The following is a 24755-nucleotide window of genomic DNA, read 5'->3' on the forward strand; positions in this document are numbered from 1 at the left end:
ATCCCGGTGGCTGGGAAGGAGGGAATGAGCATTGCTGCTCACTGTGCACACCTCGTGGCACAGACTGGGCTCTTCCCGTGTGCCTGCGGGGCTGCTTGAACCACTCTGGTCTGAATGAGCACTCCGAGCGATCCAGATTAACTTCCTGGGTTCAACCACCTCAGCCTCACCGCCCCTCGGACACACATTTAAACGTGAGAGCCAGGGGAAGCATTCTGCAGAGCACTCCAATGTATTTCCCCATTTTTGTTCCATGTTGGCATTTCCCACGGAGATTTGCTTTTGCATCAACTCAGCCAGCACCAGAAAACGCTGAGTTTTGCCTGGAAATGTTTGGATTTCGTTTTGACAAAACATTGATGATTTCTGCAGAACAATCCGTCACTTTTGGCAGTAACAACAGAGAAAAAAAAAAAAAAAAAAAGACAAAAAGCAGTATTTCATCTAGATAGGGACAGAGCTGACACCCAGCCTGGAACTCAGCACAAGTGGAAGGCGAAGCAGGCTACACACTTGCCTTGTTATCCTGTCACTTCGATTACTGTAAAGCGAGGGAAACTGCTCCTACTTTCATCTAGTAGCTGTTTGCCTGGATAGGAACACAACAAAAGCTGCCAGACAAAGGGAGCCTCTGGTCTCATAGGGTGAGGCAGTAACTGGATGCAGAGCAGGGGAAGAGAAGGTTTGAGCACCCCTGGAGCCATCTCACAGCACACACGGGTACCCCAGGCTTGCAGCGCGGTGAAGAGCTGGTCCAGGGCAGGACTAAGATGCCAGCTTAATTTCCATCCCAGCCTTCCATAATTATTCATGCCTCTCCAGCCTGCAAAACTGGGTTGAAATCTCCCAAGCGCAGGCTCCTCAGTGAGATGCCTGTAGCTGACCAAATTAGAAATTTTCCATGAGCAGGCTCCCTTGGGGCACCTCCTCCTTTTTTCCTATTCTACCTCAATGCTGACATCGCTCCAGCTAAACCAAGTGCCCTCTGCCCCCTTAAACTTTGCATGTGGAGAGTGAATCATGCAAACCAGGGAAGAAAGGCATTTCTGACTCCTGAAAAGTCATCGCTGATAAGTTAGGGAGAAGCAGCTTGGGCCATTGCTTTTTTAAAATCTCAACCAACTTTGGCGGAGCAATTTATTTTGCTCCGTCCCACTCCCTCAACGGGAAGCACAAATATCTACAAGTGTTTTTGCCATGTAGTGCTGCTCACACAGCATATGCCATGTCAGCGGCCTTGTTTCCCTTTCCAGGAAGGGAAGTCCTGCCATGAACTGTTGATCTTCACTGTATTGCTTTGCAGTGCACGCACCCACTCCCCTTCACCGAAATCAATGGCAGCGTTCCCACTGAGCGGGGAGAAGCCGGCCTGCTTTTCAGACACGCTACAGCTGGCTTTGAGGTTTCAAGACTGGATCCTGGCCTTGAACCTTCAGCTGCCCTTGCAGCATGGCAGGGGAAGGAAAACCACCAAGAGAGAACCCTGCCTCCAAGAGGGGAGGGGACCAGAGGTCTCCAAATGCAGCTCTCGAAGGATGGCCCAGCACTGACTCATGTCAGCTAAGAATCTCCTCATGCCACAAAGAAGCCTACATGCAAATCCCACCCCAGGCTTCATCCCAAGCCTTTCCCACACCTAACACGAGCCACTTGGAAGCCGGTGAGCCTCCCACTGCAGCTCCCCAAGGCAACTCCGCTTGCTGGCAGAGAAACCATCCTCCCGACGCGCTCAGCCTCAACAGCCCTGCCTGCCACAGGCAGCCTCCCCTCCCTGAGCCAGCTGCAGGAGAGAAGCGGTATTTACTCCATTGTGAACCAGCCAACAATTGACCCGCTGCAACTTTTTTCAAAGCCTATTGATACAAATCCCCACCGGGGAAGGCCCATCCGGTGGGCTGCGTAAACTTCAGCACGTGTTCCAGCAGCTATACATAGCTTCAAGGGGACAGCCCCGCCAGTGCCTCTTCACTTCAGATGTCTGTTCTGTTTTTTTCCCAGTATTGAGCACTTCTACAACACCATTCTCTGGAGACTTCCAGCCACTTGCCTGACCTCAATGAATTAAGCATCGCAATAAAATGTGCAATGAATTAATCATCTGTATCTCCGACGTGAGAAACTGCTCACAGGCAGGCTTCTGAATGACTGAGGCATCTAACTCCAATAGAAATCAGCATGGTTTAAATGCCTAAAGACTTTCTGTTAAGTCGTGTAGCTAAGGTCTTCCAAACTCCAGCTTTTAGACTCGGTCAGATCTCCTAAATCCACTTTCCTTTTCCCCCAGAACCCTTCCTCCAGAAGATCACTGTTGTGGAAGAGCCACCAGGACTGGGAGCTCAGGTGAATGAAACCACCCAACAGGCTGGGAAGGGAAGAGGATGGTGCTTTATACAGTCCGGGGGCCCTGGGGTGCTTTCAGTCAAACAGATCATGGCTGCAAAGCAGGAACGAAGAAAGGAGATTCTACAAGAGTAACAAGAGAGCACCAACCCCAAACAGCCCCCAGGAACTCCGGGCAAGGTAAGGAACTTCACTTGCACAAAGCAGGGTCTAGGAAACAAGGCACAGAAAGCAAACCACATTTGAGAAATCTCAGACCTGGCTCTGCTCTGAAAAGGAGGAATCACATCCATTCACAGTTGACCACACAGGCAGCTCAACCTTATTTCTATTCAATTTTAGCAAGGGAGCAGAGAGATGCCATCCCTCATAGAGCTTTCAGGGAACATCAGTCCTAACCCTGCCCTTACAACCGCATGGATCTGAGCAGGGCATTTCTCCTTCCTGCTCTCCATCTATCCAGCCTACACACAAGCTCTTTGAGCCGCACATGGCACACCACAGCCCCGTCCTGGAGGTGTCTGTGTGTTAGAAATAATAAAAAAAAGACAGACAGACCATCCTAAGGCAACTCACCCCCGCCCCAAACGTCTGACAGCATGGTTTCTCAGACTGAAGTGATGCAAATAGCTCAGATAAGGCTCAGATAAAGTATCTGAGCTCTCCAGGGCTTATCTGAGCTGAACACCAACTAGAAAAATTCTGAAATTTGCCCTGTGGGACTATCTCCATACGGCCTGATTTCCATCTGAAGCTTCGACCTCCAGAGGCTGCAGTAACAGCTCCTGTTCAAATGCATTCTTGAGATAGCGGGGTGGGACACGCAGGTCTGCAGCGCTGCCCTATTGCACGCTATCGGGGGCTTTGCCTTCTGGTGGGAACGCTGCAAGGGCCTGGCTGACGGCTCAAGGAACCGGTGACGGCACCTTTCACCGCCAGCGCTTACGCTGTAACAGATGAGGTAAAGCCTCCTGCAGTGGTGTCATTGGGAAGATCACTTTCCCTTGGCTACAAAGTGCTCTGTGCTGGGTTTTCCTCTCGGCTGTGCTCCCTCCCGGTGATTGCCAGCAGAGGCTTGCAGGGAGAGCACAGTCCCAGGGTGCCGAAGCGCAGCACCACGAACCCCACCAAGGACTGTGTCAGCATGGGCATCGTGCTGAGCACACGGGGCTCCTCTGAAATCTCAGCCTGGCAGGATGGAAAGGATATTAGCAATCACAGCAAGGAGCGCTGATGAAACAGACCCGGGCTTGTGGTAACAGACGATCTCTAATACCCATTTACAGTGATAAACATTCATGCTCAGAGATCCAGCCCTTCTGAAACCCAGATAGCTGCAGCAGTCGTAAGATGCGTGAGACCTGGTAGCGGGTATCCATTTATAGCACGCAACTCAGAGTGTGAAAGGAGCCAGGGGAAGCCCAACACCTGGCTTAGAGAGAGAAAATCGAGCTCTCTTTGTGAAGTAGCTACAAAAGGCCAATTAGCTCACTTACACCTGGACTACAGCTATTCAGCCTGAGGAGCATCAAGGGTCCCCCATCTCACAGGCAGATCCCACATGCTGTGTGCTCTGCAAACACAGGTGTAAAAGAAAGCAGGAAGGATTCCTTCCCAAAGGGTTTGCAACCAAGTAATCAGTAATCTCATAATTTATACACCTAATGCAATCCTAATAAGGGTGGAAAGCTTTCTGAGAACTGTTCGAGGGTCTGCAGACTTTACCCCCAAATTCTGCTGACCCAAGCAGAGACAGCTTTCCTTTCTGTAGATGTCTGCAGCAGTCAGGCAGAGTTCTCAGGCAAGAATAGCTATGAAATTCTATAGGACGGCTCATAAACCATAGAAAAAAAAGGTTTAATTTCCTACTAAAAATTCCCAACGACTCATTCCCAAAGGGCTGGCATGCCAAAGGGCCGCTGCAGAGTGCTGGCTCCCCTTCCGCAGCAGCTCTTCGCTCTGGCTTCAAAACCAGGGAGCAGGGAAGGAACGCGTGGGCAGGCTGCGAGCTCTCCGCAGCTCCCCAGCGCTCAGCTGTGTTGGCAGCACCAGGGTTAACCGCGGCGGCGCCCTGTAATGCAATGATTTCTGGTTTATTTCAGCAGGGGAAGTGTGTCCCGGCCTGATTAGCCCAATGGTTTCCTCTTTTCCCATAACCTCCAGACCCCCATGGCCTAAGTGTTTACTTTCTGAAATAAAAAATCTGCCAGTGTTTTTCTTTTTTCGGGGCATGTGTATTTTGGGAGGATTCGGGGGGAGGGAAGTGGAGGGGGGAGCTGAATGGGATGGGAGGCTCGCATACACCTCCCTTCTCTCTCCCACCCCTCACCCCCAGCTCCTTTCCAGCTGCAACCTCTGAGCTGAGACTTCTGGCTTCAATGTGAGAGAGGGAGAGAGAAATGTATTAATGAGAGAGTTCAGCCTCTTGCTTCAGCAGCTATAAACACAGTGAACATCTGGAGGGAGAGAGAGGTGCTTCACGCTGCCAGGAGCTGAAAGAAACAGGCTGTTTTCAGGGTCCCAGCCCCCCATGCTCTCCACGTCCCCCTCTGCGTGCCCTGCGCATACCCAACATCACCCAGCCAGCCCTGTCCATCCAGAGAGAAAACAGGAGCTGGTCTCGCTCCTGCTGCCCTCCCTGCTCCAGGCAGCACAGCAAAGCCCACCGAGGGCACTGCTGCAAGAAGGGCTGGCCATGTGCATCCCAAACTCCCTGGAGAAGGTGTTCTGCTGCCCAGTATCCCCTGAAGCAAACGCTCCTGGGTCTCAGCACATTTGTGCAGTCAAAGGGGGTTGGGAAAGCTCAAAGAAGCATCTGTGCTTTGCATAGCCTTCCTGAAGCAAGTGTTCGGTGGCACAGGATGGAAACAAGTATATCCAGAGGGAGATTCACTCCATCCCTACAGAGGGATCCATGCTACTCCAAGAGCAATGCCAAACGAGGCATCTGCAGCCACCCTCAAGGCACTAAGGACCAGCCTGTGGCTTAGTCCCTTCTGCATCGAGTTACTCCTTCCCCACAGCATACCAAAGCTGCCAGTGCTGCTGCTCATTTTCATGATGTTCCTGGTGCGGTACACTACCAGAGCCTCACACCTTGCCTCGTGCTGAGCTCCAGCCCCCCTGTTATGCTGGAGACCCTTAGCAAATCTGCAGGTAGCACCCCCAAAAACATGCAACAGCCTTCCCATTTTCTCCCAGCCTCATCCAGCACCGACTCCCTGTTCAGAGCACAATTCCTCCCTGCGCGGCAGCCAATCCCCAGCTGACACGAGTCTGCAGCTCAAGTGGGAAAAGTACTCAGTGCTCATTCTCTGGTGATGACCCAACATGCAGGGATCTCCCTGGGGTTTTGTCTCCGAGGCAAGACAGGGATTTTTCCAGAGTCAGGCAGGAAACAAATAGAAAAGTGAAAGCCTGGATTTTTGTCATTCTGTTGCTTCAGTGCAAATAAACCTCTCCACGTTCCGACTTGCAGCAGGTTACAGCAGGGGTGCAGAGGGAGTGTAAGTAGGTATCAAAGGGTCGCCTGCATGTGTTTTCCTCACCTGCAAAATGAAGATCCACACTACTCTGGCACTCAGTTCAGTTCCCACTAACGTGAAGAGCAAACCAGTAACTGCTCAGCTCCCACTAATATGAAGAGCTAACCAGGAATTGCTCAGCATCCTTCAGAGGGCCCTTGTAAAAGGGCCAGGAGAGATGCAGACACCCCTGGCAGCCAGTGGCACAATTCATTCACAAGGCGTAGAAGGATCTTTTCTCTTCACTGCTAGATCCAAGTAAGTGCTCTTAATGGAGAAAATTGTGTATGCCCTTCAACAAACCCAGAGCACTCATTTGTAGTAGATGTGACATGACTTGAACTAGAGCCAATGAAAAACCCAAAGGCTGCCAGGAAGAAAAAGGGTCAAAAAAACACCATTCCAGCCAGCTATAAACAGCTCCAGACCCTAAGGCTTGCAAGAAGCTGCGCTGCCTCACTGGCCAGAGGATGACAGCGGTGCCCAGCAGAAAGGCCTCGTTCATGCCCCGTGGCAATAGGACCCCAAGGACCAGGCAGGGTGAACTGCAAGTGCGGGGGAATCAAGCAGCCATGGGCTGGGCAGAGGCAGCTACACAGAGGATTTTGTTCATGGCTTTTGTTGAGCCTTGAAATGAATTAGCATCCACCGCCTCGGCACTCTCTGGTCCCTCCCCATGGTGGCTCACTCCTTTTTCCCCCACCTGCTGTTTCGCTTCACCTTCCTCCACGTCCTCCCTTGCCCGCTCCTCATTTATTTAGGAGGGAGAGGACAGGCGGGCCGGTCCAGCAGAGCCGTCACGAGCTGCCTGAGAAGTCCTGCTAGGTCTCGCAGCCGCAAGCAGATGTGCGTGCCCTGTGAAAAGACGCCCATTCATCTCTGCGGAGAGCGTGCGGGGGAGGCAGCGGCGCAGGGGAGGGGGGAAGTGTTGGAGGAGGCTGAGAAAAGGAAGGAGGCCGCAGTTAAAAATAGGATAAAAGGACATGAAAAAAATGCAGATTTTTTTTTTTTTAAGCTTCACTTGGAAAATGTGCTGCAGCTGGAGAAGCCATCGGGCTGAGCCTGGTCGGCTTTCACCTTCCCCCTCTCTCCCCCTCCCCAGGCTCCCTTCCTCCGTGCGTGGGCCTGGAAGACAGCCCAGAAAATGCTCACAGAAAGAGCTTTCCTCCGGGGATATCCAACGGGACCCAGAAGGGGAGAGAGCAGGTCTTGCTGCAAAGGAGGGCAACGTGGGGAAAAGCAGGGACAGCCTGCGATGGTTGCAGGCAGCACCTGGGGGATTTCTGCCTGCAGCCCGGTCTGAGCTGAGAGCGGGGCTTCGAGAAAGATCACAGCCAGAGCAGGGTGGGTGCAAAGGGAAGGGCATCTCTACTTTGTCTGCATGGGGCAAGGCATCAAGCTGCAATGCTTTGTTTCAGCTCCAAGGGCTTTATTTTCCTACCAAGCCCATTGTGACACCACGGTGGCCCAGGCTGCAGGCCCCCAACCTAAGATGTCCACTTGGATGCAGGCTTGCAGCCTTAGGGACACACTGCCCCCAAGCTAACAACCCCAAAACATTCTGGGTTGAGAGGTGACACCAAGGCAATGTGGCCAGACAGCACGGCCACAGACTGGGTCAGTCTGTCCTCTCTGCACCGTGCCCTCCCACAGCACTGGTCTGAACTGCTCTGGGTGCTGGGGATCAGCCCAACATGGTGCCTTTTATTTCTGACAGCGTCTCAGTGCCTGGAGCCTGATCAAAATCAGCAGCATTGCTTTCACAGCAGCATAAACTAGAGAAGCAGGGTCAGACCCACAGCTCTAATTTCTCCTCTAGAAGCTTTAATTCCATTCCTCGTCTTGCAAACCTCAAACTCAAGCCCATTTGCTTGAGTGAAAACAGAATCACTCACCCAAAGGCTCCTGTAGTGTCCAAAATGCTGGAAACACCTTCAGTCCAAGAATGCTAACTCAGCACAACAACAATCATAGAAACTTCTTCCGCTATAGTCATTTCATCTTTCTCTTGCCATTAACAACAGTTTTATCTCCCCTAACACTAAGAAAAATAAACCAGTTCATAGTGGAAGGGGTTGTCAAAATGACCTTGGCTCAAAAAGGCAGTGCAGCCAGGACTATGTCAGTGCTGAAGTTACGATACTGCTATCAAATCTTTTCCTCCACTCCAGTTTTGTGCCTAACATTGTATCAGCCAAAAAATATTACCAAAGGGTAATATTAGGATACTATTGCTCCAGGCACTAAACATCTGAGTGCTAAGTGTGACAGCATCCTTTCAGTGGCCCTGGTGCATCAGGTAGATGCACAGCACCCTTAATTTTAGCTCACCAGATAATGCAACTAAGAACCAATGGCTTCTACTCTCCTGTTCCCATAGGAGCTAGTTTTCATAACCAAGCAGCTCTTGCTAGTTATTTCCTAACACCTTGGGGATGTGCCTTTTTACTTGCTATGGACCCAATCATAGTTTGTTCTCCGGGCAGTAATAGCCCCCACCTATGCATTGCAGGTTGTGATAGCAAAGTAGCAGATAAAACTGACTACATACATTTCCGATTTCTTGCCTAAATTAAAAATATAATAGTAATAATAATAATAATAAACACTCTCTCCTTGTCTCTATTGACAAACTAAATTCACATCAAGCTTTCCTTTATACTTATTACCAAATAATCTTAGCAGACTAAGTGCAACATAAATAAACACCAAGGCAAAATACCTTCTCTAAAGGCAAGCAGCTCTAGAACTTTTAGAAGTATTGCGGGTTTCTATTACAAGAGGATATATTCACACTTGCATTTTCCTTGTTGACTTGTTTCTTTCACCAACACCAGGACCATGAAAACCAAAATAGCCTCCAGTACACCAGAAGAATAGATGACAAATGGTTTTAATGTGCACCCGAAACACAAAGGAGAAATGAAAGACCGTTCCTAGCAGTGTATACAAATGAGAGTTTCCTCTCATTTAAAATTAGAAACTGCTCTAGACTGTGAAGAAACGATAGTATATTAAAAAAATATCAGAGAAAGAGTACCTTGCACTGCAACACGAAGAACTGAAAGATAATTCTTAGGTATTGCAAGAGATTGAGAGGTCTGTCCTACCAGTCCCGGTGTAATGAAAGTTGGATCAAAAACCTGTTGAAGACAGTGACTTTTTTTTTTTTTCTGTCTTCACTGAGCTTTGAACCAGGCTCCAGACTTTGCAGCAAGAAATTTCACAGACCCAGCATGGGGTAATGAAGATCTGGGTTGCAGATACGTTGGTCCCTGGGGAGAGCACTTTCACAGAAAAGGGGAGAGGGTAGGAAAAAAAAAAAAAAAAAAAAAAAAAACTTTCCAGGCACAGATTTGCAAAATGTTTGAGTAAATCCAAATGCTGCAAGGGCAGATTTCATCAGAGCAGAGTTGACATCACGCTGAGAGAGGTCACCCACAGGAGTTGAGCAAATAGCTGAAATAAGAACGGCTGGGAATAGACAGCAGAGTTTTTCTCCAGCCACAGCTCTCTGTGTCCATCTCCAGCTAACACACAAGTGCTCACCAAAGGAAAAAAAAAAAAATCAAAATGCCTGAATATTTGCCAAGGAGAGATTTCAAACTGTACATTTGACCGCAACAGTTACTGGTTCTGCTGAACTCTTTAGCTGCAAAAAGTCTCTAAACATCAGGGCTTTTCCCCTCCCAAGGGACCAATGTGCATAACTAACGAGCCGGGAACAAGTCACAGAAGACCAGCACATGCCATGCAAAAGCTTACATGGGATTTATGTGCTTCATGATAGGCTTATGTGGGACTTAAGTGAAACATAAACTTCATATTGGCCCTTGGCAAAGGTCACATTCGTGCAACTTGAGCTCTTTCACTCAGTTTTGTGGTCGGCTTGTGCCACGGTGTACCCAAGCCCTCTCCTTTGCCACGGCACAAATGGGGAAGTGATATCTGGTGGAAGCTCTTCCCAAAACCAATCACACTGCTGTGGACAGGCAAAGCCTCCAAGAAAAGCAGCACACAGGGTCAGGGAACACACCACACTGCAGTGGAAACAGGCCTTGCGCCAAGGTCCAAAGCTCTTTGCCCATGCCTTGTCTCTGGGAAATCCTTCACCACCCATTTGATATCCCCACTACCAGCTGAGTATATAAGCAGCAGCCCAAACTGCAAAGCTCTGCTTCGAGATTCACAGGTTGAATGATGTGCATGGCAAGAATTAGTCACAGGCGATTTTGTAATGACTTTGAAAGTATGAATGCATTAGAGACTAGTATCATCTAGTCAAAGCCAGTGAATTGGCTTAACTGTACCGCACACCACAACCATCCAACCCTGACAGCACAGCACGGCCACACAGCTCCAGTTGTGGTTATTTTGCACCACCTGAATACTGTACACCACCATCCCCGGAGCAAGGGAACAGATCTGAACTACAAGGGCAAGAAAGCCAAAATTATTGTAATAGCAGAATTAAAACTCAGGAGACCCAGGCTCCACTCCATGCTCCACAGAGGCTCCATCATCATTCAAAGGAAACCAGCTGAAGACTGTGCTAATGCCATTAGACACGTTAGAAGCACTGATGACGCAACCAGAAGCTGGGCAGTTCTGCCTTGCTACAGCACACAGTATCCTCTTGTAAACCCTGCGTCTATCAAGACCCCAGGGCAGCAAAAAACAGGGCAGCAATCCCTGGATGTAAGGGTCTGTGCGTGCACATCCCTGCACACCTCACAGAAGTCCCCACCTGAAAGCAGGGAGGACTAACATCACTTCCAGCACGAGAATTTTTAGTGAAGCAAAGCAGCTTTAAGACTTTTATCCACTTTCTAGTCTCATCTCCTCTGAGGGAGACCCTTGATGGCCAGCAAGGGAGATAGAGATCTGCTTTCCAGAAGTGATGCTGTTAGCTCTTCTATGGACTCATGAGATATACACTCCTCAAGCACATTAAACCAGGACTTTAAACCTCAACTTCCCACTTGAGCACGCTGCCAAGCCCCAGCAACAAAGGAGGAACACGCCACCCCTCCTCACACACCCCCAGACGAGGGGTCCTACCCGTGCTGTAGTGCTCCAGGCCGGTGGGCACCTCCTGTATGGCAGACTCATCCCAGAGCGGGTAGCAAGCCCTGGGCTGGTAGCAGGCAGACTGGAACCCGCAGGTCATCCAGGGATCCTCACAGGAGCCGACAGCACCTTGCTTCTGGCCATGGGAGAAGGGAAAATGTCACCTCAGCAAGCAAAGCAAACCCCAAACCATCCACCCCCTTTATCTGAAAGTCACAAAGCATTTCCCTACCCATTCAGGTGCAAAATAACAGCAAATGGGAGGAAGAGTTTGCATTTTTAATGGTGGACTTGGCAGCAATTTTGATCTTAGAGGTCTTTTCACACTTAAATGGTTCTACAATTTTTGTTGCCAACAAGCAAGGCAAAGCCGCAGCAGTTAATGGAGCAGCAAGACCCATCCCCGGGATATCAGACATGCCAATTGTAGCCACCACACCACCCATAGAACCTGTTTATTCCACCTATCTGCACCTCCAGAGAAAATATTATTTTCCATAGTTGTGCTCCCTGTTATTAAACCTGGTTGTTTCCCAGGTAAAGCACTGACTGGGCCGAACAGGCTCAAGGAGTAGCCAGGAGTCAAGCAGCTGAAGAAACAGTGTCATCTGGTGTAATTCACCTCAAAACTCACCCAGCTGAGGAGCAAGCAGGTCATGACAAGGTCAAAAAGCTCCTTTTAAAAATAAAATGGAGGAAAAGAGGAGGAAGGGGGGGCTGTGGTGACCAAAATGGCAGCAGGCAGGGGCCTGGCCTGCTGCCCTCCTCAGAGAGGGTCCCAGGGCAAGCTGAGGTGCCATTGAAGGACACCCCAAAAAAAGGACTGTTATTTCATCCCTGCCAACTAGACACTTTTGGTTTTTTGGACAATTTGAGGCAAAAGATCCAATAGTCTCCCCAAAATTGTGGGGGGACCCACAGTGAGGGAAGTGCTGGCCCTCAGCACTGTACATTCATGGTTGCTTGCATTGATATTCATTGATGCGTGCATTGTTCGTTAGTTGTTGTGATAATTATTTATCTTATTGATAGGTACGCATATAAATGCATATATGTGCATAAAAATGTATTATTGCATATACTTCACATAATAGACTGTTACATGCTTATGCCCTATATACATTACTTATGCCACACAGATACATGTGTGGATCATGTGTTATATAGGCATGCATATAGTCCTAGGTTGTGATCGTCGCTATATGTAATCCACATCCTTGTTTATATGGATGTGTAAAAATTTATATATATACACACACACACACAAACATATATATATATGGAAATAATAACAGGATATAATTTTATATATACAGCTGTAATATATATATACACACACATATACCCTATAAAAACACATGGCATATATACATACATAGATGTATGTGCATGTATACCACATGTATGTAAAATCCACATAGGATTTTACATATATATGAATACATTGATAAGAGAATAACATATACATATGTGTAGTGAAACCTCTAAATAAATTCAGGATGCTTTCAGTCATTTAATTTATTATTTCCCACAGAAATAGTTTTGCTTCATTTCCAATCAATATTTAAATGCCTAATAAATTCTTGGAAACATTTAAAAAGAAGATATCGAGCTGTATTAGACATTTTTCATGTGTCATAGTGGCATTTTCTTCCTAATTTGGTGAAAATTTTGCTTTCTAGCAAGTTGTCTGTATCCCCTGCTGTGTCAGCTCAGCTATGGCTTACATCCAACCTCATCTAGGATCTTTAACACTAGCCATAATTTCTTTGGACAAATGTCCACTACTGTGATTTCTCTAAATAAAAGTCATGTATAAACATAAGATGACGGGCAGCACAAAGAAAGCACAGTCCCAGCTCAGGAGCAACGCAAGGCACTGTCAAACCCATCCCACAGCTGCTGGCAGTTGGCACAGGCATGCCCAGCATCACCCTGTAACGTATATTACACACAACCACCCGTCAACTGCACAAACAGAAAGGAACTGCCTGGGGAGAGAAAGCCCCGTATTTGTCCAAAAGAACTCTAGCCAAACCAACTGAACCTTTTCCAAAGCTTGGTCTGCTTTGTGCTGATGCCGCTACATTCATCCACAGCAGGTGAAGGTCAGTGCGGAGAGCGGAGGCTGCGGGACAATGGTTACCCTAACAATCCTCCTCTGACGACAAGCACAGGAAATCCGATGCAGCGATCCTATTTCCAGCTTGGGCTTGCAAGCTCGAGAGGTTGAGATAAGCTCTGGGTAAACACTCAGCATTTGGACACTGCTCTGAACTACATGAAACCTTGGAACGATTTAGCGGTCAACACTGAGCTGTGTCAATGAATGGTCTCGCAATGTCACAACAGCCAAAGAGAAAACCTACTTCTAGGGATAGAAAAATAACCCAATCTCTCTTCTTACCATCACTCCAGGGCGAGCCAAAGGATAAGGGCCTGCACTGCCAATGGCTGTGTCCATATAGTAACTCATCATCTCTGAGGTGCCTGCAGAAATGGAGACAGACATTAGATGCTCTGCTGCAGGAGTCTGGCATGGCATAAAAATTGACAGCAGCAGCTAGACCCACTGCATAACCTGTGTTTTCTCACAACCATATTAAGGTGGGACCAGGCTATCATCTTAATGACTTTAAGCTGCAAACGTAAAAGGGGAAAAAAATCTGTATTAATAATAGGTGTTGTGATTGGATGTGTACATATCAACAAAGCAAATACAAATCCATTAGTGTAAACTGATGGGAGCCGGACAATGCTGAATGAATTATCACCTGGAAGCTGATGGAGCTGCTCTGGGGGTGGATGAGATCACATTTCCTTTGCTGGAGAACTAGTGGGAAATTGTTGCCAATTTTTTTCCCCCCTCCAATTTGTTGAGATCAACACCTTTCCTGTAAAAATTTCATCAAAAGCAATCCGTCTCACCAAAAAAACTTCTATTTTCCAGAAACATCTTCTGTTTACCTGACTTAGCTTCAGTCCCCCTTGCTAAAGCTCTGTATTGCTGAGACCTAGGTTCATATTCCTGACTAATGTCATTCCTGCCATGGGATGTACTCCTCTGAGCAAGTCCTCCCTCCAGTGCTATTTGCTGGATACAATTTTTAATCACTGGTTAGCCGATTTTCAGAGCTGAGTATCTGAAATCTAGTTCTGTTTTCCAATAAGTAGTCATTTTACCTCCTCTCCTTTAAACGCGCAGCAGAGGACAAAGGGCCAGTGAACCTTCTGTGTTTTGAAGGATATAACATAAAGGCACTGGGAGGAAAGAGTAAAAGGGGAGTTGCCTGAGCTCAGAAGGGCTCACTCAAGCAGGATATGACTTGGAGCCAAAGGGAATGGCTATTTTCATCAGACTAATGCAGGGCATAGCCCAAGAGACAGAGGAGCTGCTGCTGCTTTAACCGCTCTGAGGACACAGCAACTCCAGCTCCTCCAGAATACCTGCCCTGGGATTTCTGGAGACCTCCTGTAACTGCTGCAGGTGCAAACCCTCATCCGAGTTGTCATCCAGCCAGAGCCACACTACCATCAGCCTCCACCTCTAAGCAGCACCCACAAATAGCCCCCAGAGGCATTGGCAGCCTCCCCCTGCATCTTCCCTGCTCACAAGGCTGGGGGCTTTGCTGCTGCCCGGGCCAGCAAACATCGAGGCCAAGGGCAGAGCCTGCCTCTGCCGTGCCTCACTCACTGCTTCAGCAACCAGGGACTGCAGATAGAGTCTCCCACCACACAGTGTGACTAATTGCCAAATGTGAAACACCTGCATGTGTATGCGTATTAAATTATTATCATCATTTCCTGCTTATTATTACTAACTTTTGCTCTAACACCATTTTTTTTTTTTTTTTTTTTACTTCTCTTTTTAATTCTCAAAGCTGAGAACTACCAATGTGGTGAAAGAACAGCAACCCCATTTCTCTTTGCACTTAGAGCAAACCCAAAAGCACACATTGCAAGTTACTGTGGCTGAGAAGCCTTAACTAATCTTAGCATCTGAGCACACCCTCCCAGCCTGCTCTAACTAGGCGTTAAAACATGTTTGCTTAATCTCATTGCAGCTGGAGAAAACAAAGAAGGTACATGGAGCCTGTTTCTGTGACTCAGCTAACAAAGGGAAAGTCACCTCATCCCGTTCAGTCACATGCCTGTCCCCTGCTTGTAGCCTTAAACAAGCATAACCATCTCATCTAGACACGACTGATCTCCCTTATGCTAGTCGAAGCCTCAGCGCTACCAAACTCTTTGCATCAAAACATGATAGACATTGGCAAATGAAGGGAAACAGAGAAATCGTCAGCCCAATCCACCTACTTCAATAGCACACACGCCTGAGAGCAAGGAGTTACGGCACTGAACCAGCAGTACCCACGAGCAGCTCTTTTTCCTGCTTTGCAGCTTGTGCAGTAGGCAGTTGGGGCTTGGCTTTGTTTTTCTCCTTTAATCAAGTCACCTAAGTCACACCAGTTCTCATAAACTGTTTTCATGCCTCACTGATTTTTTTTTTTTTTTTTTCAAGATACTGTTGCCAGTTGAACCTTCCAGCAAAGTACCACATGTCTACACTCAGAGCAATACACACTCAGTCATGGGAGAAGCACTAACCCCTCCTGACACCAGGGACAAGGCTTCATGCAATAAAGAATATCAATAAGATCGCTACACAGCTGCAATACGGTACCAGCAGCTCCCTCCTGAGCCCTGCACTGCAAAAGAGGAGTTATCATCTCTAGACAGAGTCCGGTGCCTCCAATAAATTTCCAAGGACAGCTTACTCTTCTGTTTTTCTTCCCCTGCACACTGTGCTCAAGGCAAGTTTACTGCTAGAAAGAACAATTTGGGGTGCAGAAGGACAGTGCAAATTCAGTAGTCGGTCGCACTTCCACCCCTGGCAGTTTAAGGCGGCTCCAGTCCAAACGCAAGTTAAATTCAGACACACACACACACACACCAGCCTGATGCAGATTTTTAGACAGTGAAATAGAGCTGGAAGACAAGCCCTGCTAGGAAAAGGCAGGTGAGCAGAGTCCACGCAGACAGAAGACAAATTATGCTCTGGAAAATTAGGTGTGCAAAGCCAGCAACAGGAGGCAAGACAAAAGCAGAAAGGGAGCTCAGGAGTGCTTTGTCTGGGCTAATTTTAACAGAACTTCCACCACTTCCCATAGGAAACTACTTCACAGCCCAATACATCTCTCACTGTCAGCAAGTTTCCCTGATGTTCAAGCCATATTTTTCTTCTCTTGAGCCTTCTCTAATAAGAGCCTAAATAGTTCCTCTCCTCCCCTTGGATGCCATTAGATAGCTTTAATGACCACTCAGGAGCTTGCAGCTGAACTGAATTAAATGATAGCATTCTTTGTGTCAGGTAAGTTGGCCAAAATTAAGGAAATCACTGCAGATTTACACTGAGATAATCAAGGTCCACAGCTCGCTGCAGACTGTTAATAAATAGAGAGGAATCAGAGCCATTTGGTAAAATCCTTAATGACTTAACAGCTTGACTTCAGTCTTATTGTTTGCTCTTATTATTCCTGTCTTATTGTGAAAACGTGTGGGAAAAGCAGTATTTATTCTGGGGCTTGATCAACTACCAGCCGAAGCTATTAGACTCTTGGGTCATTTCTAAACCAAATTAAAGTTTTAATTTCATTTCAACATCCTTCCCTGAGAACTGTCCCTCCTTACATGAGAGGTTTTTAAAACAAATTACCAAGCTTAGTTTAAAAGGGGAAAAATGATTTGTCCTCTTGGTTAAATGCACACCTTTGTGACATTAGGGAAAAGTTTAAAAGCAAAGGTGAACTGTATCTGTTGGGTATCTGAAGACCCTTTACAAGATTCCCTTGTAGTGTCTAAGTATTACATTGTTTGGATGGGGAAAGGGAAGTCGAGTGAGACCACGGTGACTTTCCTGTGGCAGAGACGAGACTCCCATCTCTGTTTCCCAGTTTAGCACCCTGTGCACTGGTCTCCCTGTGTTCTGTAAGACCCCGTGGCTCAGAGTTCTCCCCAGTTTCTGAGCTCTTGGCCCATGCTAGGCTTCTGCCCACGCCATATCCTTCATCCCCAGGCTGGCAGCCCAGCAGAGGTCTCACTGAAGGGCAGCATGACTGGGACAGCTGCAAATCAGTATTTGGGTGTTTTTTTCCATCCCAGTAAACCAACAAGGTTCCCTTTCCTTGTGGTTAGATGGGGATTCAGGAGGAAAGGGCAGCATTAGTAACCCCATCAAAATATTTCTAGTTTTCAAGAACAGGAGTGAAGACTTTAAAAATGCAAAGGAGTACCTCTGATGTGCCCATCCTCCACGGGCTGCTGTGCTGGCAGCTCACTGCCCCAAAGTTGCTTAGTGATAGCCATTTTATTTTTTCATCAAGTAATAATTTATCATCTTTGAGGGGGTGGGGAAAATAGCTCATAGAAATGACATTCTTCCGCAAGGTTTTAACCCTTGAAACCCTAACACTTTCCAGGCTGCCTGCCAATTCAGTTTTCCGGGGGAATAGTGTTTGTTGATCTGCTGGCATGTTAAAAAGCTCATTCAATTCATCAAACCCTGGCACCAGCTTAAAATAAAAGGAGCATCCCTGGTGCAGGGATACAAGCAATAGAAATGAGCATGTTTCTCTTGCTGCCAGCTATTTACAAAACATGCTTTTTAACAGATCGACCACCTCCTGTCTCTGCTTCATATCAGGGGCTCCTACATTTATTCTGATTTAGAAACTTTGCAGTGTTCTCAAAGATAATACTTCATTTACTGAAGGGAAGCCAGGCAGGGTGGGAAATAATGGTGCTATAGTAAATAGAGCAATATATTAATTGCTTTTCTGCACCTTCAGTAAATTAAAGGACTTGCCCAAGCTCATGTAGAGAAAGTGAGGGTGAGAGACTGAGTATCTGTGCCCCTAAGCCTCTACCTTAACTTTGTAGTAGTGACTGCAGCGGGGTTGGCGCTGCCCTAAGAAGTTTTTCGGTGCTGGGTCTGGGTCTGGTGCAGTTCATGGGGTGGGGGGTTGCTTGTCTGCACATAACTCGCTGTGCTAACGCCATGCCTTTGCTTTTTTCGGTAGGTGCCAGACCTGAAGGAGATTTGGTGGTGGCTCGGCAGCCTACCTACGTGGCCAGACAAACCCTAGCTGGGCAGGATGGCTGCTGACAAGGCAGCACCAGCACGGTTGTGGTTCAGATCAGTCTCATAGGCACACGCACACACCCTTGTTCTCTGCGCTTGGGTGTGGGCTGCTTTCTGCTTTAGACTTCTCCTTTACCCTGGTCATTCATCTATTACTAAGCCTCTATATTAAAATCTAGCTAAAGTAATGCCACCGTCGACGGCATCACCAAATCTATAGCGAAGTGACACCTGCAGGTGGTGCTCAGGAGGGGGTTTGGGTGGGATGCTAAAGCAGGGAGGCGGTTGCCAATAATCACACTGCTGCTCCTGGATCAGAGCAGCTATCTGCAGCAGCAGGAAGATGTGAATGGGTGGGGGGGTTAATTAGGTCATCTGTTATTTCACTCATGTATTTCCCTCTGTGAAATAACAGACTTACAGCACAGCGTCATGGGCCAGATCCCCAGGTGGGGCAAAGCAAATGGGGAAAGAACAGGACATGTTTCTGACTGTTCTGCAAGGGGTCCCCTACCCTGGGAAAGGATCTGGTGCCACAAGGATTATGCACTGCCCATGTCACAGAGCCCAAACTGCCCTGTGGGATCAAAGACCCAGCTGTGCTTTGGTGTTTTGCTCCAGACTCTCTGTTTGACCTGTGGAAGGATGCTTGGGACCAGACTGCCCAAATCTGCTGGTGCTTTGAAAATGCTAAGCATTAAATATTCAAACAGCTGTAGAAAGTTAGCAAAGAGAAACCAGTTTGTCTGCACATTGCCAGATGTAGAAAGGTGACAATAGCGCAGGGGCGTTTTCTGGTTTGGAGATATGCATGGTACCCCAAAAGCCCAGTGGTAAAGCTGAGGGCTGGGGACATGCACAGGTCCTAATGCCAGGTGCACAAAACGCTCTGCAATCTTCCAAAAACCTCACAACCACTGGATGAGAGCAGTCATTCCCTGCTGCCCAAGGTGCAAATATCTGGGTAGCCCCAAATATCTGGCTTGCCAGAAAATTGTTTACAAGACAGGCAGGGGCCAGCTCCAAAATGCAGCCGGATTAGAGGCAGCATGAATGAGGCTGCAACCAGGAAACAGCTCCGGACCCAGCCCACAGCCCCCAAAGGTGTCAGTTGACAGCATAGGATGGGAAGTTGATGGTAACTGCAATACCGAGCGAGTGGCCACATGCAAAGCGAGGATTTGGAGGCTAAAGGGAAGGGGGAAGGCCTTGGGTGCATGTCTCAGGGACTCACGGCTCCTGCTGGCTCCTTGTGGCTGGGCGAGGGGTGCAGGATTGTGCCCTTCCCAAGGAACCACAACGGCACAGCCGCAAATCCCCACAGCTGCCACGCTAAGGGCTCCTTACTCCAGCCCCTACCAAACGCAAACACTGGCACCTGTGGCACTTTCTGCCCTTTGGGAGATGCCATTGCTATTGCAAATGCACAGAACTGCAGCAGCGAACCCCCTATAGCATCTCCCTAGACAGAAACGAGCCCCATCTGAGGGGTGAACATCAGCCTGTCTGCACCCCATCCGTGTGTCTGTGCCCCCGGCTGCACTGGCTGCAGTGAGCCGAGCGAGCATCTGAGCCCGGGCACCTCGCTTCTCCCCCTCCTCACAGCGATAACCAAGAAACCACCACCCAGAAAACAAAAAACTAACTCAAAAAATAGGAGGAACTGCAAATGCAATCCACTGTAATAATGCCAAGGCGCAGCCTTCTGCCTAGATGAGGAACACAATAGCATTCTCCAAAACATGCATATAAACTTTATGTACTCTCTATATAAAAATAAAAAGGATTTTTTAAGGGAAGCATCAGCTCAGACATTTATAAGACCCTGCGGTACCATTAGCAAACACATCAATCAGTTACTGGGTGAAACTGGGAATGGGGAGAGAAAAAGTAAATCACCGGCAAAACAAATCTTAGACGTATCCTGAAAATGAACACAGGTACCTACAGCCCACAGAAGAGTTTAAAGCGACTCTCTCCCCACCGCCACTTACTACTTATCTGGAAGACCAGGGAAAAAGCTTATGTCCTCCACGGCTTCCCACACTTGTCTCCGATCTCTCTCCAGCTACCTGGTACTATCCTCTGCGCTGGAGCTGGAGAGGATGGAAATACCATAGTGTTTGCGGCAGGGCCGCCTATTCAAAGGGAGGGGGAGTGGTCAGCCCCGCATCCAGGGCGGTGGGAAAGGCGAGCTCCACGCCGCTCACGCTCTGGCCGCCACCGCCAGCCAGGAAGGGCCAGCACCTCTGGCAGATGTCACGCCGCGACCCCACCGCGGGGTGCCCGGCCTCGGCGGTGGCTGCTGGGTCCACATGGCTGCTGCTGTGCTGGGGGCTTCTGCAAAGCTGTCCTGGGGTTTCGATGTGCTATGCAGGGGTCAGCCGGCCCCACCGAGTCCCCATGAGGTGGGAGTTATTCTTGCAGGGAGGCTAAGAAAAAAGGCATTCAGGGCACAACCTGGGCAAGGTTTATCCAGCAACAGCCCGAGCGCTGAGCCCCAAAACCTCAGCTCAGCTTGGCAGTGCCTGACGCCAGAAACTGCTGTTTCCTCCAAGGTCCCCTGGGCACCTCTGGGTTTCCGCGCACACCCCATGGCACCGCTGTGCTTTTGGGTGCCCACCTCACTCCCAAGCATGGGCAGTTTCCAGCCAGCAGGCTCCCCTGCTGCCACAGGCAGAGCCTGCTGTGCCCCAAAACCCTCACCGTGTGCTCCTGGTACCAGGCATGCCAAAAAAAGCCAGGGTAGCTGCTGCTTCCTTTTAAAATCATAAAGACTGGAGCAATCTCCACTTACACACAGACCCATAGCGGGGAGAGCACTCAAGCAGCTCTGGGAGCCCCTGGGTCAGCTTCTTCCTCTGCTGGAGGTGGATGGTTCCATCCTGCATCACCCCCCAGGTGGCTTTAACCCAGGCAGTACCAGAGGGCAGGGGCTCTCCGGGGATGCTGTGCATAGACAGGAGGCTGCCAGGGCTTGGAGAGCAGGCGAGCGCTCTCCCAGCTGGGCAGAGAAAGGGACGATGCATAAACACAGGTTGCAGCGGTCTCACTCCTAAAACCTGGGGTTAAATTACCCGCTCTACTCCAAACAGCTCTGCCTCCTTTCTCCTGGCCTGCCCAAGCCTCTCAGCCCGGCCGGGATGCCCATGCTCCCAGTGCCACCCCCAGCCCCTGAATGCAGGAGGATGCACCCGTCCTGCGGAGCTACCTTTTCCTCCAGGAGAGGGCTCCAGGCTGGAAATGCGCTCTGCTCCAGCACACGTCCCTGCCACACCGCCTTCCTGAGCTCCTGCTCGGCTGAGCCCCAGCCAGCAGCACCAGCAGCGGGGTAAAGCATGGGGTCCCAGCCCCTCTTGCATCCCTCAGTCCAGCCAGCACAGGGCAGCTGGCTGAGCCTCTGGGATCTGGGCACAAGATTCAGCTCTGCAGCCCAGAATCACCCCCAAGGACCTGATTTCCCCTTTGGTATGTTCCCATCTCCACTCTGCACAGCTCCTGCTTTGCCCCGGTTGCTCTTGTCCTACAGCAGCCCCAGGCTCTCGCTGTCCCCTCAGTGTTGGCAGCCCAAACACCAAAATGTGCCATTCTGGGACATTTTGCTTATGGATAAAATGGGAGGCCAGGAACAGCTGCTCTGATTTCTCCCTGAAATCCTGGTAGTAAAGTTTAATATAACAGTGCGAGGACACAGCCATGGGATTCAGCCTTTATTGCCTCAATGCACTGACGCCAGAAAACTTGCAGAAGAGGTCAGTTTACAAGGAAGTTTGCAGCATCCTCACAATAAAATAATAATAATAATAATAATAATAATAATAATAATAATAATAATAATAATAATAATAATAGCAGTATTTGTATCTAAGTGCCATCACTGGGTATCCAGGCTGAAACACTGAAACACTGCGGAGAGAAGTAACTCTCAGGGACCTCCTTTCCTAGTCCAAAACCTAGTATTTTGGCTACTCCCAACTAAGTGGACATTTACAAAGCACAGTTTGAAACAATATTTGCAGAACCTGTCACGTGGATAATTTCTTAATTTCTGCCTGTACAAGGCTTCTGTGGCATCTACCACTGCCAAATGCTTCCCAGAGAAACCAAATGTGCAAAACTGCCATGTTTGCAGGCATGAAGGACCCTCCTGTTCTTCACCTCCCAGCCCAGGAGAACCAGGTCGCTCAAATGCAGGAAGCAACAAACTGCCCACCCGCAGTATTTATGCACATAAACCCATTAATGGATCATTCAAGGATTTTCACAAGCTCCTAAGTGAAGAATGGATCTGTGTGTTAGCCTTTGCTGGGACTTGGAAGTGCCCAGCAACAGGTGGCACGAGCACACGTTACCTGCTGAACTTGCAGCCGTACGTCACAGATCGCTCCTGTAGCTATTTTAACTCAGGAAATTATTTACAGGGCTCCATCTTCTCAGGAAGGTTTCCAGCCTCCTGGGCTTTGGTACAAAGGCTCGGTCACGTCTGAGCGCCAAAGGAGTGGAATGCATCCAGCAATCAATTTTTATCTGGGCAACTCTTCCCGAGGCTGCAGGATAACCCCGCTGGCAGCTGCGAGCAAGATGTCTTTCCCTGGGGTGGAGGCTTTGCTCTGCAGCAGACGGTCTTTCCAATACAGCAATCTATATATTAATAGCCTCTGTATTATGGCTGGCCAATCGACTTTGTGTCTGCAAAATGGAGAGGCTTCTGGCTGGAGGTGTCTCTTCCGAGGCAGCACACGGCTGCTGCGTGCAGGTCACCTCGCTCGGCTGAGGCGCTGCTTGCACGTGGCCGCCTGATTTTGGGGTCACTGCTGCCACTTCAGCCAGGTGCTACAGTTGGCACCAAAAAGTCGGGTTAAATTTAGGGTAGTTCATGGAACTTATAAAACCGTAGTGCACGCAGAGTACTTTCCATTCCAGATGGTTTGGATTTTCTTCATACTCATAAAAAAAATAAAATGATTCATTAGTGTCTAATTAAAGCATTTATTAATGTTTTTACTGAATCTGAGATGTCTCGGGGATGTTTTACAGGTTGTGCACAGGTAGGCTGATTAACTTCAGGGGCACACAAATGACCCCTGGGCTCCTCCTGGAAACTCCAACCCAGTATGCTGAGAAATCCTTATCTGCACTTTTCAGGTAGAGGAATGGATGGAAAGTGAGGTTAGAATCACCCTGAGGATGGCTGCGACTGGGGGAGTTCACAGCTTGTGTCCCAGAGCTGGACAACGAACACTGATCCCCTGGGCAAAATTCATCCCAGCCAGAGTGCTGGGGCTACCCTGGCTGATGTCTGCCCCGATTCACCCCCTGCAGCCCCCACACTCCTTGCCAGGGAGAGATCCCTCAGACTCGTGGTCCACCAGAGGGCTGTAAACAACCAAGGGTGAGAAGCTGCGTGTTATAAACCTCCACATCACTTTATGGATCTGTAAGTATTGTCATTTCCATGTCATGCTGCAAAAACAGAGCAGGAACTGATAAAAGGGCCCTGAGTGCTTGAGTGTCTGCTCTCAGCTGGCATTATAGGGTGACCCCCAGTACAGGAAAGCAACAAGTGAGGATCTGTTTTGGAGGGTTACCTGCCTGGCCACTGTTTGCCTTGGGAAAAGGTGATATGGTCAGATCAGGGTGGTGTCTGTGCTTGTGAATGTCCTGGCAGGTTAGTCCAGGCTGCTGCAGCATTCCCTCCTGACCCTCCTCAAAATCAAGATGATGACACACAGCCTGTGCCACAGATGGTTCAGCTGCAGTCCCCCAAGAGCTGTGCACATCTGGCCTCCAGGTGCTGAGGCTTTCCATTGCTGCCTGGCCCCAAAAGCAAAGCAGAGGCTCCACCAGGGCTCAGCCCTTTTGGCCCCACTGGCATGGGACGAGGACCCGATTCATTGCTTCCTTGGATGGAGCCCAAGTGTATGGTATGCCTTACCCACGTCGAGAGGAAATGTTTGTCCCCAACTCAAGAGAACTTTTTTTTTTCCATCCTTGGGTCAAGCAGGAGCTCAGATCCATCATCTCGGACATAATGTGATGGATTTAGGATATACACTAAAAAGAGAGGCAGTTTGGGGGCACAGGAACATCCTGAACGCTTAAAACTGGTCCACACGTGACTTTAGTGGGTCTACATTAGGTTAGAAGCTGCTACAGCTAATTCTCCTTCATATGGATTGAGTTAATTGCTATAAACCTGCTCATACATGGTTTATCTTACTTCTGTAAGGGGCATGAGAACCGTGCAGAAACCAGCTTTAAATAATGCTGGTGTCTGAAGATGTGAGACTGGCTTGTGTGTGATACAATGTGCAGAAAAATTCCTTCGTTCTACTCTGAGTTTTCATTTTTAGTACAATCTCCCTCTCTACGTATGACTATAAATATGCATACATATATACACATGATAAAACCAGAAATAACACCAAGTGCCATCCATCTTTTCATTCTGGAAGAGGAAGTGAGAAATTTCCACTCAGCTCTAAGTCTGAAGTGAAGCAACATCTCTAGGGAAGTTCTAGCCATAACATTGCCAGTCTGTGCCCTTAATATGTAAATTTGCAAATTTTGCCTTGTAGGCACAAAGAATAATCACTTTTCTAAAAGCCAACATAAATATTATCAGTGTAATCTCCTTTGTGCAGGTGTCTGCCCCACTCATGCCATTAAATAACACAGGG

General features: G+C 48.6%; 1 protein-coding gene across 1 annotated transcript in view; it reads right to left on the reverse strand.

Moving 5' to 3' along the window:
• The window catches only part of ETS1 (ETS proto-oncogene 1, transcription factor), a 77584-nt gene extending 57387 nt beyond the window's left edge, over nucleotides 1–20197 (reverse strand). Inside the window, exons 1-3 of the mRNA XM_084495891.1 lie at nucleotides 20070–20197; nucleotides 13342–13424; nucleotides 10926–11070 (exon numbers count right to left, since the gene is read on the reverse strand). Coding sequence (XP_084352017.1) covers nucleotides 10926–11070; nucleotides 13342–13413 — 217 coding nt within the window. The 5' untranslated portion in view covers nucleotides 13414–13424; nucleotides 20070–20197. The remainder of the gene's footprint in view (nucleotides 1–10925; nucleotides 11071–13341; nucleotides 13425–20069) is intronic.
• Between the last annotated feature and the right edge of the window lie 4558 nt (nucleotides 20198–24755).

Source organism: Aythya ferina (genome assembly GCF_964211825.1).
Source record: "Aythya ferina genome assembly, chromosome: 22".
Classification (NCBI taxonomy): Eukaryota; Metazoa; Chordata; class Aves; order Anseriformes; family Anatidae; genus Aythya; species Aythya ferina.